Source organism: Ammodytes marinus, assembly GCF_949987685.1.
Source record: "Ammodytes marinus genome assembly, chromosome: 2".
In the NCBI taxonomy this organism is placed as follows: Eukaryota; Metazoa; Chordata; class Actinopteri; order Uranoscopiformes; family Ammodytidae; genus Ammodytes; species Ammodytes marinus.
Window position 1 is genome coordinate 8,156,093 of NC_137231.1, and position 13,614 is coordinate 8,169,706.

Genomic DNA, 13,614 nt, shown 5'->3' on the forward strand with positions numbered 1-13,614 from the left:
TGACACAACTCTCATGCCCGTTTGCTAAATCTAGAGCTAGTTAGTTTAGCTTAGCATAAAGACCCACAACAGGGGGGAACAGCTAGCCACACATTACATCTCTCTTTTGCTTTAACTTAGTAAAAAAAAACACATTGTTAGGTGACGAAACAGTTGTACATGGAGGTTGTGTGTCAGACAGTTTCTTGGTAACTTTGTGGGATTCACACCTATTTTACACCTTTGATTTTATTCAAATGAGACAAACAAGATTTTGGTTGAAATTATAGTGAGCTTTTTTCTTCATTTGTTCAAAGCCAGGCTAGCTGTTTCCTCCTACTTTTGGGTTTACTTACGGTCTCGTGGCTCCACAAACAGACATGAAGGTGACATCGATCTTTCTCATCAAACTCTGAGCAAGAAAGCGAGTAAGCGCATTTCCCCGAATGCCTTTAATTCCTTTTAGTGGTAAATTGAGCAAAGGGACCTAAGCCAGCTAAATAAACAAAATAATTCCTAACGCCACACTGAGCAGCCAAAAAGCTAAATTGGAAATCGTTAAAGGTTAGGACTTGGCTTAAATCTGCATGAATTTAATTAAGTAGAACAATACCTTTCACTGGTTCACTGCGGCTTCCCGTCAGGAGCCAGCAGTTTGTCAGCAGTAGGCAGCAATCAGTCAGTCTGTCTGTCCATCCCTCCCATCAACACTGTGTGTAGTGTCTCCTTTTCATCTTGGTGTGTGTTTTACAGTGCTCTTCCTCTGTATAAGTCCACAGTAGCCCCGGGTCAGTCTCTGGGCATCGGTAAGCGAGATGGGGTTTCATTGGGGTTTAAGGGTGGGCCACAAACACTATGTTGTCGAGGAATGGTTGGCATTTAGAAGACTGTGAGTGTGTAAGTGTGTGTGTGTGTGTGTGTGTGGGATGGGGTAGTATCCGTCTTGGCAGTGCAAGTTTCCACCCTCAACAAAACGCATACGATCTAAAGCACTTATTGAGACATCCGCCGCCGGTCGTAACAGTGAGAGTTCAACTACATTCTCCGTGCCTAATGTCTTCACGTCAGCCTCAATTTGGAATTAAGTGTGCAGTTATTGTTCCGCTGCTTAGAGCTGAATGCAAATAGCCTTTTCTTTGAAGGGAGATGAGCGCACGTCCACGAGGGCTCAACCAAAGCACACTATGACTCTAGTAAATGCCGTTCCAGGAGTGCACTTTGTCAGACCAGAATGTTTCGTTTTGAAGGTCACCGTGCGGGGCCGAGCGAGGGATTGAAGCACTTTGCCCCCACATTGTCATTCACAGAGGGGAGCCATTGATAACCGTCTTAACACTGTTGTAGTCCGTAGGACATAGAAAAAGAGCAACAAGAAATGTCTTAATTCAAAGCAACCTTCACAACAAAATAAAGTGGAAGGGGATTGAGGACTTTCTCTGGGGGTAAGTAAGACTCGGGGGGGTGGAAACAAAATAATACAAATTGAGCAGAGAAAGTCTTGAGAGATTGTCCTTCATTCAAGCCCCCCAAACTCCCCCTTAGCGTCCTTCATTCCACTTCACTTCATTTTCCATTTCATTTCCTCTCTCTTTGTCTCTCGCTCTCTCTCTTCTCGTCTCGGTCCCAAACGCGGCACTCCCGCCACGGGGACGTGATTGTCGTCTAGCTTGGAGATTAATTAGTCTTTTTATATACCGCTCTCACACTCCTGGCTCACCAATACAAAAAAGGGGGAAGACTCGCTTCCAGTTTTTTAAGTGCAGTAAGCTGAAAAAAAAAGTCTCAAGGAACAGAAGGACAGGGAATCCAATCAATACTTCCAGTCGGTGGCTTTAGGCCGCTCGTCAACTACCTTTCTCCAGCACAGGGGGGCCTCACTTGGTCCACTCAACGTAAAATCTAAACAAAAGTGCCCTTCAGTAAAAAACACGTAACATCATTTGTTGAACGTCCATGCTTGAGGTGTTTCTCCTCTGCGTTCGGCCTTTTTGTTTTTTTTAAATACACAATTTACACACGTGGCGATTGCACAGTGGTGGAACAGGAAGAAGAAGAAAGCCACAATCATCATGACTGCACCTCGCCCCCAGAACACTAGAACAAGAAGTGTTGCATGTTGGAGCGAACGACACGGCGTATGAGAGCGTGTGTATATTTAACATGCTTGTGTGTGTGTGTGTGTGCTATAAATGTCTACAGTGAGCCAAAACAGGCATTGGCGGAGCGAGAGATTTTTGAGAGGCGAGAGAGTTTGAGAGAGCAGGCATCCTCATCAAAAAAGGAGGGAGGTAGGTTTTGGTTGTTTTTGTTTTCGTTTCCAACTGGTGGAAAGTAGTAAATTTGGGGGGGGGCCTTCGTTTCAGACGGACGACTCCTCTGGGTTGGCGTCGGGCAGCACGCTCCTCTGCTGCAGCGTGCGCCTCAGCTCCTCCTTGAAGGGGCTGGAGTAGTCGTTCCCGGTCACGCCCAGGTTCCCCAGCCCGCCGCCGCCAGCGCCAGCCCCGCTAGCCCTCTCCTCCCCGGCCGCGCTCAGGCTCAGGCGCACGTAGCCGTTGCTGCCGGAGCCTCTGATGTTGGTGAGGCTGAGGCGGCTGGGGGAGTGGATGGGCTGGCCCGGGATGGCGCTGGGCGAGGCCGTGCTGCTAACGCTGGTGGGGCCCAGGGCGTGGCCGGGAACGATCTTCAGCGAGCCGTCAGAGTAGTAGTAGTTGGCGCCCGTCTCCCAGAAGCGGTCGTCGTCGCTGGGCATCTTGCTGGGCACGAAGGTGGGCGGCTCCTTGGGTAACGTGATGGGGTAGACCAGGGTGCTCTCCAGGGGCTTCATGTCGGCCCCCTTACCTAGACAGACAGATAGATAGATAGTTTATTGATCTGACGACCAGTAGCAGCAAACATATGTACATAATAAAACAACTTTAAATAATAAATTAAACTTTGCAACAAGACAACTCAAAATGAAGTGTAAACAGAATAAAAACAATTGAAATCAAACCTAGTGCTAGCTTCAGCCTCCTGCGCAGGTAGAGAGCCGCGATGAGTAGAAGCAGACAAGCCGCTCCCAGGGTGATGACCAGCACCCAGAAGAGCCCCATGCTGCTGTCGGGGGCCCGAGCCTCCATGAAGACCGGAGCGCTGGCCACCACCGCCACCTGGTAGCGCTCCGTCTGGAACTTGACCCCTTGCTCCTCGGAGTAGCAGATGTAGCGTCCGGCCTGCATCTGGCCCGCCTCGGGGACCACCAGGGCTTTGAGGGTGCGGTCGAAGCGCGGGCCCCCAGCCTCAGGGTCTCCCAGCAGGAGCTCGCGGTCGTTCAGCATCCAGCAGGGTTGGGCCAGGTTGGACACCAGCTGGCAGGGGAGCACCATGTCAGAGCCCACCACCACCGTCACGTTCTTCAGACGAGAGTGCTCTGCAAGAGGGCACAGGAGAAAGGGAAGAGTAGAAAAGAAGAGGGGGTTAGGTATCATATCATACTAATTCTCAATGATAAGATGATGATGTGTGAATAAACTAAACCCCAGAGTCAAATAAATAAATAAATAAATAAATAACTAAATCAATGTTTTTTATTCTATCAAATATAAAGACAGAAATGTATAGATGTATCCATGAAAAATATGCCTTATCAATCTAGAAAGTACTCCGCATGCCCCGTCCTCTCAAACTTTTGCAACTTGTCCTGACTTGTCAAGGAAAGCACGCATCCCTCCTGTTCGCTTATAGTACTCACTCAGGTAGCTATAGGCACTGGTGTAATTATGAAAGCAGGCAAAACAACACTGACATTTTTTCACGTTATCCATAAAAAAAACCCAATCAATCATTAAGTCAGAAGGATTTGGTTGTAATTTCCTCATTGTAAACTTCTGTAGTCTGTAATTGCCAAGCTAGCAATCAATCACTCTAATTTGCAGGGCAACTTACAAAATGTTGAAAATACAGTCAGATACAGGAATGGCACGTAAATGAAGACAATGTCAAAAGTGTTTGCGGTTTAAATGAAAATACAATTGTGCCCTTATTTATTTGCTTGAGCCATGTCCCCCCCAATTGTTTTTGTGCACTGCCTGGAGCAGCTAGCTCTACTCTACTTGATTCAATTTAGCTCCAATCTAAACGTATTCTCTCTCCTCCTTGCTGCTCCTGCAATTGCGATTAACTCCCACAAGGGGCCGCTGCTGAGGTGTGTGACCCTGTTAGCCTATACTCACCGGGGCTGGGGATGGAGACAGGCTTATCAAACTTGGCTTTCCCCCGGCTGAACCTCTCCAGCATGAGGTCCTGAGACAGGGAGGAGGTGGACCTGGAGGGGGTGGGGGCAGAGGGCAGAAGGCACAGCGGGGAGATTAATAATGGTCTCTCTCTCTCACATAAGAACCACGGGACATTTCCACACACAGGGCCACAGATAACAAACAATGGCCTCCAGTGTTTGCAATGAAATCTTTTGTCCCATCATAATGATACTTAAAATAACCTGAAAACAACATAACAAGAAAGTAGACCTGCAGAAGGAGCTCAAACTTGAGGACTAAAGGGACTCTCAGTGAATTTAAAAAGCCGTTAAGGAGGTTGAAATCAGGCTCCATTGGGAAATTACCAATGTTTGAATCAATCATTTTAATGTAGTTTCCCAATTGCACTTGCAAGGTGCCTGTTGAACTTGTATTTTGTCTTGTGTGTTATGCTGTAACTGTAATGTGTTTACGGCTGTCCATCGTGGCCACGTCTCTCTTGAAAAAGTGAATTTAATCTCAAAGTGACGCCCCAGGTTAAATGGGGGTTATAATAATTATAGTAATAGCTACAAATCACCTGTGAATGTAACAAATAGTACGTTTCAGCCTTGGGTTTTAACATACAGTAGATATGGGGAATGTTTTCCTGTTCTGATATGCACAAAGTCCCTCCCTGACCACAGGTTGTCAATTTCATATTTCTTTTATAGTGTTTGTTCCACAAGGCTGAGCAGGGAAATAATAGCATAGAAAGCAAGGAGGGATTTTAATCAACAGCTTCAGGGTGAAAGTCTGTAGAACCTGCAATGAAAGCTTTCTTTGTGCACAGCTGCTACTATCCAGCTAACAGACTTTCATTAGTCGGGGTGTCAACACAGAGTTTAAGAATCCCATTATATCTAAACACGTTTTCTTTCCGAAGGTTTTTTTTCTCCAACATTTGCAATGAGCAGCTCCCTTTGAAGGTGAGACACTGCAGGGCACTATAGATATCATCCTGAAGCTTTGCCAGTTGATTACTTACAGTATATCAAGAGAACATTGTATTACAATCTGTTCAGTAACGTTGAATACATATGCAAATGTGGCAATATCTAACTTTTACTGTGTTTATTTGCATAATCTTTAAAAACTAAAACTAAAATCTAGATAATGGATAAAGCGTGGGTTAAAATCTTCATTTTTTACAACATATTAGTGTCTAAAAGTCTTTCATAACAGATTTTGGATACAGCCTTTTCTAATGTTATAAATCGAAAAATACCAAGTACAGGTCTTAAAAAAAGGCATTTTCGGCATGTTTTTTTTCAGATCATAAATCAGACGGTTAAAAATTCATGAACAATTCCTTGTGCAATGACCTTCGGAAAAGTGCTAAGAAAGAGCGAGGAAAGTTAAGTTGACTTTAGATTTTTGGTTCAGAGAGAAAAAAAACTAAACTCATTTTGAGAAATAAAGGCTGTTAAAGATGGTTTTATAAGAGAAATATGGAAGCGCAAAGTAGCCCAAAATTGTCCAGTGCTTGAAAAAACAACTCCTCTTTTTGCCTGCCATGTCTCACCTTCAAACATCATCACAGAGGCTCCCAATACCTGTATGGGTTCATTTTATGTAGTGTACAGTCTGAATGCATGGGTGCACATATGGCGTTGTCTGTCTCACCCGCGGTGGAGGTCGATGCGGACGCAGGCGCGGCCCTCGCTGTCCCAGGCGCAGTACGGGTCGCGGCTCAGCAGACAGTCTGGCTGGGACTGATAGCGGCTGCAGTTGGCCAAGGGCAGCTGGAGAACCTCCGAACGAGAGCCGATGTACAAGTACTTCTGCAGGGGGAGGGAGAGAGAGAAGGAGGAGAAGAAGAAGAGAAGGAGGAGGACGAAGACAAAGAACAGATCCAGCCATCATCCAGAGACAAGAGCCAGAGAGAGATGAAAAACAAGAGGAAAGATAAACAGAGGGAGAGAGAAAGAGAGAGGGAGAGAGAGAGGGATGGTGACTCAGTTAGGGGTTAGAGGAGATAATGGGATAATCACTCTCAATTACAATAACATTCACCCCCTCGACCCTTTTTTCCAATCCAATCTGGGTTTCGCTTTTCTTTTTTTTTTCTCGGTGCAAAAGCTGTTATAAAATGTCTGGTGGTGGCGCGGCTAAGCCAGCATTAATGAGATAAGCAGTGGGCTTTAGAGGCTGGGAACCTCCCCGTCAAAACTGCATCGATCAACGGACGCACCGCCACCACCGCAGAGCCACAGGGACACACAGCAGCGCTTGAGTTGACAGGGGCAGGGAGGAAATGACAGGGGCCAGAGGTTCAATTCGCCCGCCGCGGTGAAAAAGATTGTAAATACTGTTATTGTGAAGAGGGATTTGGATTCATGAGGGTGACACTCCATGTGAATAAAGGGCAGCGCTGATAAAAAAAACAACGTCTGCCCGAGTGTCACCGGGGCCACCTGACTGTCTGTCTGTTGTCAATGTATCAAGGACTCAAAGTGTTGGGCACAAAGAGTATTGACAGATAAGCAGAAGACAAAGTCCCGTCGTTTTCACTGAATACCAATGAACAAGAGATGTGAAAGCAAAGCGCCCCACACACAAAAAAAACAACCTTTTGAAGGATATGATCAGATGAAGCTTAGAACCATGGCTGGATGTGCTGGTCAGGCAGGAGGGGCGGTTACCCAAAAACAACAAAGTCCCCCCCCAACCCCCCCAGCGACCATTAAGAATTACTGTCCCTCAAAAAGACAGAAAACAATTACATCTGGAGTCCACGGGCGATAATATACACATGGCCACGCTTTACTATGTTGAATGGAATCAGCTGGAAGCCCAGACTCAAATGATCAAATCAAAAAATAAATAGAAGATAGAAGCTTTATTCTTTCTTTCTTCTTCCGCTTATTAAAATTCCTTCTGCCTTAAATTGAGGAAATGAATTCTGGTCTGTCAACATGTCCTCGACAGAAATGTATCCGTCCAGTCCTGAATCAAGTAAAAATGCCTACACCCACACTTTTCTGAAATAATGTCAAATTGAATGATCACGACCGGTCCCTCTCTGTGACTGAAAGCTTTTAATACTTCTTTTTTGGGCGGGGGGGGGGGGGGGGGCTTTTATGACTTCATCTGATAGCACTAGTAGAGACAGTAATGGCAAGAAATCAGGCAGAGAGATGGTTCCCCAGCTGGATTGGAAGGCGTTGCATTGAAATCAACAGTCTGCATCTTAAGCCCTCTGCCCTCTTATGGCCAGCTTTTCACCTCGAGTGACGGCTGCAGTGAAGATGTTTGCCTTCTGACCCGGTGAGATGGTCTAAAGTGATGAATAAGAGTCTGAGATATTCAGACGTCCTACGTGGTGCCCACTTACTGCAGTTTGTAATGCAGCTGTTTCTATTAGCAATGTGTAACGTCCAAGCCCCATACCAGCTGCTATCAGTTCATCAGTGGAGCCGTTTTCTCAGACTTCTGGAAAAAGCCTCAGAGCTACAGATGACATTATTCATCTGCTCTCATGTCCATATGATTAGTGTAAAAGTGTAGAGCCTGCATGTCACTGCTGCAATTCCCCATTGAAATACCTGGAGCCTTTTCCCTTACCTTGGAGTGGGAGATGGTGAGGCTGTCCACTGGCTGTGCTGTCTCAAACAGCTGGATCTCCTCTATGACGTGGGCCTCTGAGCCCAGGATCACCACCCTCTGCAGCCAACCCTCCGCTGGAAAACACAGAGGAAGAGGATTCGGCTCATTATACTTCTCCACTGTTCACTGTTCAAACTTCAAATCGCAGTTCACGTCAGTGCAATGGACTGTTTTTAAAACTTTTCTTTTCCTCCCCTCGGGAGGCAGTTCTTCATGGCACACATAAAAACATTTATTTTCAAAAAGGTAGCCTGAGCACTCCGCCTAGCGCCAATACAAAATACCCAATAAGCACACACCTTTGTTGGCCGACCACCTCATTTAAATGTCCTTGATGTGATATTAGAAAAAATATTCACACACGCACGCACACCAGCGCGCGTGCCCCCACACCCACACACACACACACACACAAACACACAAACACAAACACACACACACACACACACACACACACACACACACACACACACACACAAACACACACACACACACCTGCAACGGCACAAAAGTTCATTTGAATAATAAAGATGTGATATCATACATTTCCATACACCTGTGACTGCATACCAGTCAATTAAATATTAATGATCAGTCAACAAACGGCAGTATTTTACTTAAATATTAATGATATACTAATGTATTCATGCACACACACACGCACACACGCACACACACACGCACACACACACACACACACACACACACACACACACACACACACATAGAAATTCACTTAAATATTAATGGTGAGATATTATGATATACAAACACACTCTTTTGGTGCCCAAAACAATAGAATCATATATAAAAAAATCTTAAGAGTCACAGTGTACTAGCAAATCCCTTTCATTAGCTGCTGTTCACAAACTTTCCTAAAAAAAACCCCATACAGACTATGTTCCCCAATTGCTATCGATTCGCGTTGTGCCTTGCTATGCCTTCAAACCAGACAAAAGTGAACCCAAGGCAATGGCTTTTATTACTTAGTTTTGACTTGTCACCGCAGGAAAAGCAGAGGTGAAACTATAACATTAATGAGATTTTGGGGCTGTGAATAGAATGGCCCTGGAAATGGAACACCTAAGAATACAGCCTCAATTAAAGCTATTCATTAGAGCTGCACTTTTCCCAGTGAAAAAGGTCTATGAAAGACAAGTGGTACAAGTTCAAGTACTCTCCACGGAGAGAATACGCTCGCAGTCACACACGTAGTCATAAGAAATGAATGTAGCTACAGTGCCATCAAGTTGTCTGGGACCTTCATCGACTTCAATTTTGTTAAACTCTAAAAAAAAAGAACACGCTAAAATGTCATGCTTCTCTACTGCAGAAAAATGGGAAAAGGAAACCAACTTCTCCATACAGCCTGCCTGCATTACCACAAAGGGGTCCAGCTCAGCAGGATACTTTCTGAAGAAGAAGAATTTAAAAGAGTGGAGAGGCTGTTGCTGGCCCTTTAAGACCTTAGGTAAAGGTAATATTATCAGAGAGGCATTCGATTCTTCCATACTGTGTGTGTGTGGGGAGCTGAATGCTCGGGGAGGTGGAAGAGGTGATCCTGAGCTGCTTTCATGTAGGGCACTGTGAACAAGTCTGGATCCCCCTGTGATGGAAGACCACGCGGGCACAGCCGGTGGGGTGACCTTGATGAGTGCGTATTATGTTAGGGAGGAACAGTTGTACAGTATGTGCTTATATGTGCGTTTCTTAGCGCGGTCCTCTTACGGATGATATGAAAAATAGCGTACTTGGGATCCGTTGTTGGGGCCTAAGGCAAACACAAGCATAGAGCACTACACTTCACTATCACTCCCATGATTTCACCCTTTTTTAATCTTTATTTATCCAAGAAAGACCTACGGTATGTATAACTGATTTTGTTTAAAATCAGAATCAAATGGCAGAATGAGATTGAATTCAAATTCATACAATCACATTTAGTTGTGTGTTTTATTTTTGTGCGTTCTCTTCTCACTTTAGATAAACGACTTGAGCAATATATACTGTATGTATATATACTGTATATGTACAGTACACACACACACACACACACACACACACACACACACACACACACACACACACACGTATAGCAAACAGCAGGCATATCATGATACTCGCCACTCGCGGTGTCAGGAGCCTGTGTCAGCTAATCCCTCAATCCTGTATCCTAGTTTTCCTGGAAAACAGTCTCGACAAGCTCTCCCTCTCTCTCTCTCTCTCTCTGTTCACATCAGCTGTCGCTTTGCCGCAGCTAATAGCTAATCAAGCCCACAGCCCAATTGGCACCATGAACGCACGTCTGCCGAGGGCCCTGTTGAGTTTGTGCCGTGAAGCACGACACGAGGGGATGACTGCACTTGGCTCGGGGAGTGTGAGCGTGTTTATCTGTGTGCGTGCGTGTGTGTGTGTGTGTATCAATTTGTGAATGTGTAACTCATGTGTGCGCCCGTGCCATGTGTGTGTGTGTGTATATGTGTGTGTCCCTGGTTGGCCTCCCCGCTTGCCAGCAGAGAGAAGCCCTGAGTCCGCGGTTGTCACACACTGTCAGTTGCCACAGTCGCTGTGCCGCTGCAGTGATCGGAATGGTAAGTAGCAGAGGCTATCTCCATTCATGAGATGGGGCTGCATTAAAATTCACATTCCCCCAGAATCGGCTGTCAGATCTGCGTTATTCAAGATTACGGCTCCTGGAGGGCCCCGGCTGACTTCAGATTCGGTGCCAGAACAGGACACCTGCAGAAAGGGGGGTGGGGGGGGGGGGGGGGGGGGGCGACGGCTACTGACTGGAGATATTAATTAAGCCTGCGCGTACAGAGACGTTTCCTTTGATGCATGAAGATGGATCTCAGTGTGCAAATCAAAGCCTTAATTGAAAAACCCAGCTGAAGTCTGGCCAGATGGCATGTTGTGTCGTCCCACCACATACCTAATGCCAGTCCCTGTCCCTGTCGGCTGCCACGGCCTGTAAGCTCTCATCTCTTCAACAAATACTCTGTGCAACTCTCCCTCGACATAGACACAGGCAGACACACAGATACACACAGATAAACACACACACACACACACACACACACACACACACACACACACACACACACACACACACACACACACACACACACACACACACACACACACACACACACACACACACACACACACACACTCACACTCACAGCGAGGGAATGGGGGAATATAAAGAAAGCCTGTTTGCCTAGTAGGATGTATTTTCACTGTCACATCAACAGAACACCTTGTTATAGGAGGTGGGCAAAATAACAGGGACACCACATATACTGTATAATCCAACACAACACAACACAAAATCCCTGCTGAAAATACTGGTTTAAACCATAGCTTGCAATCTCGAAGGTGATGGTCTCGACTATATTGTCATTTTTCGAGATGGAAAGAATGGTGTGCTCTTGGCCTGTGGTGACAGAAATCCAACGTTGCAGTAAAACACAGCCTAGCCTCTGTAAACGGGCATGTTGCTAGCTAAAGTTGGCCCCTTTTTTATATACCCTTTGTGTATATACTAGTTTACAGAGCCTATGCTGTGTATTAGCATCTGCTTTTTTTCCAGCGCACCGACTGTACTGAGAGGTAGCTGATCGTGACAAGGTATTCACTGATTTTGACAAAGTGATTTTTACAACAAGCGTCTCCAGAATCATTGATGTGTGTGAGGGAGACAATGCAACCCAAACAGCTACACCAGTGTACTAACCTCTAACACGGGGGGGGGGGGCAAAGGAGCCGTGGTGTAGTGTGTGTGTACCTGTGCCGATGAAGAGCATGTTGTACGCCCGCTGGTCCAGGCCGCTGACCCGGTCCACCGCCAGCCGCGTGAAGTTGACTCCCTTGGTGAGCAGCAGGGGGCGAGCCAGAGCTTTGTCCTCCATCAGCGGGTGCTTCTTGGCAAAGTTGAGCGTGGCGTCTGGCAGCTGCAGAGAGCTGTTGTAGCCGTTCTCCCTGTCTGTGTTGGTTATACACTGCAGAATGGACAGGCACGAACACAGGGGGAAATGAAGGAAGGAAAGGTATGGAGAGAAAGAGCCAGAGGGGGGCCAAGAAGGAGGGAGAGGAAGAGGAAGAAACTTCTTAGCTCCAGCTGGCACAGGTTGGCAATGACTATTTGGCTTTTTAGAGGACTGCCCTCCCCTTCCTGTCGCCCCTATATCATTACTTTCATGGCTTTTCGTGTCGTGCCAGCTTCTTCAGCTCTCTTCCACTTCCTTCTCTACAACGCCCATTAACACTCCCCCCTCCCCTCCATCTTTCACTACCCCTCCTCCGCCCACTTATTTCTCCTTTCGTGATGCAGTAGCTCACACAAAGAAAAAACAGATTGTACTTGTTTAATATGAACTTTAAGAAATACAATATCATAGAAGACTTATTGAATATTGAATATTTCATGCAACACAACTGGGTTCATCATTTTCTTAGGGCATAGAATCCATACTGATCCTCCATTATATCCTTTAAACTTGTACGGGAGTGCAGTTGGCATTAAATTTCATTCTAAGTGGTATTAAGAAGTCTTGAATTTGATTTGGAGAACCCTGGCGGTTCCCAACATTTGATAAAATTGGAAATGATCCAAAATTCCCAAAAACATTTTCACATGGGCAGACAAAGCTGGTGGGGCTGTGGCAAAGTGGAAAGGGTGGTGGACCCGCAACTATAGGGTCAGTGGTTCGATCCCTAGTCTCCCCGCCATATGTCCAAGTGTCCCTGAGCAAGACACTGAACCATAAAATGTCTCCTGATACTTAAACACACCCCCCTCGGTGAGAGCTGCTGCTATCGGTGTATGAATGTGTGCTCCAGTTGTGAGACGCTTTGGATAAAAGCGTCTGCTAAATGACATGTAATGTAATGTAAAGCCACTGGTTAAAGTGAATTCCCTACCCTGCCCCTTAAACCTCTCCATAATATATATACAGTCACTTACCGATCCGGGCCGTGGTATGGGGACAGTGCCTGTGTAGCGTCCCCACCTCTGGGATGCCTCTCTGTATTCTTTGTAGGATCCTTCGAACACCTTCTTCACGTCAGCGATCTGGTACTGGCACACCGCCGACACGTCAACGTCGCCCCTGAAAACACGGCGGGGAGTCAGTGATGTGTGGCAGTGCAAAGACACGAGAGACGGATTATACCTGTCATCCACTGGTAGAAGAATGTGACTTTTCAGTGGCTTGTCTTGATGTCGCACAAGACATAAGCCAGACTAGATCCACCAAAACAGAAATCAAATATGGGAGTTTTGGCACAATATACATCTCGGAGCATGTTAAAAGAATTGAATATGAAGTAAAAATCAAAAAAAATGTACAGTATAACCACCACACTGCCAAAGGGGAGATTTGAAGTTAAAAAAGAATATTTTCAGCAATGCAGTGCAAGTAAATAATCATGGTAAGTATTAACCACACAGATTAAACTATCCTTTATTAAATGAGCTGAAGAGATTTGAATGATTGGATATTTTACTTTCATTTCAGGTCATTTTCCTAACCCATCGACACATTATATGAACAACCAACCAAACATATCCACATGTTGGCCTGCCATAATCTAACAACAACATTCATCAATCCTTATCTGAACAAACAAATAAACATGAACATCGTCTGCATAAACATAAACCTCAAACGACTAACGTTTCAGGACATATACCACAATTAAAAAATAACAAATATACAACTAAACTCCTAAACACATGCCACATATACAC

General features: G+C 45.6%; 1 protein-coding gene across 2 annotated transcripts in view; it reads right to left on the minus strand.

Annotated features, from left to right (window-relative positions):
- sema4c (sema domain, immunoglobulin domain (Ig), transmembrane domain (TM) and short cytoplasmic domain, (semaphorin) 4C) overlaps window positions 1-13,614 on the minus strand; it is a 101,970-nt gene that overhangs the window by 2,094 nt on the left and 86,262 nt on the right. For both annotated transcript variants that reach the window (XM_080050851.1, XM_080050852.1), the window contains exons 11-17: window positions 12,829-12,973; window positions 11,650-11,863; window positions 7,821-7,936; window positions 5,880-6,037; window positions 4,191-4,282; window positions 2,972-3,388; window positions 593-2,817 (exon numbers count right to left, since the gene is read on the minus strand). In XM_080050851.1, coding sequence (XP_079906977.1) covers window positions 2,339-2,817; window positions 2,972-3,388; window positions 4,191-4,282; window positions 5,880-6,037; window positions 7,821-7,936; window positions 11,650-11,863; window positions 12,829-12,973 — 1,621 coding nt within the window. In that variant the 3' untranslated portion in view covers window positions 593-2,338. The remainder of the gene's footprint in view (window positions 1-592; window positions 2,818-2,971; window positions 3,389-4,190; window positions 4,283-5,879; window positions 6,038-7,820; window positions 7,937-11,649; window positions 11,864-12,828; window positions 12,974-13,614) is intronic.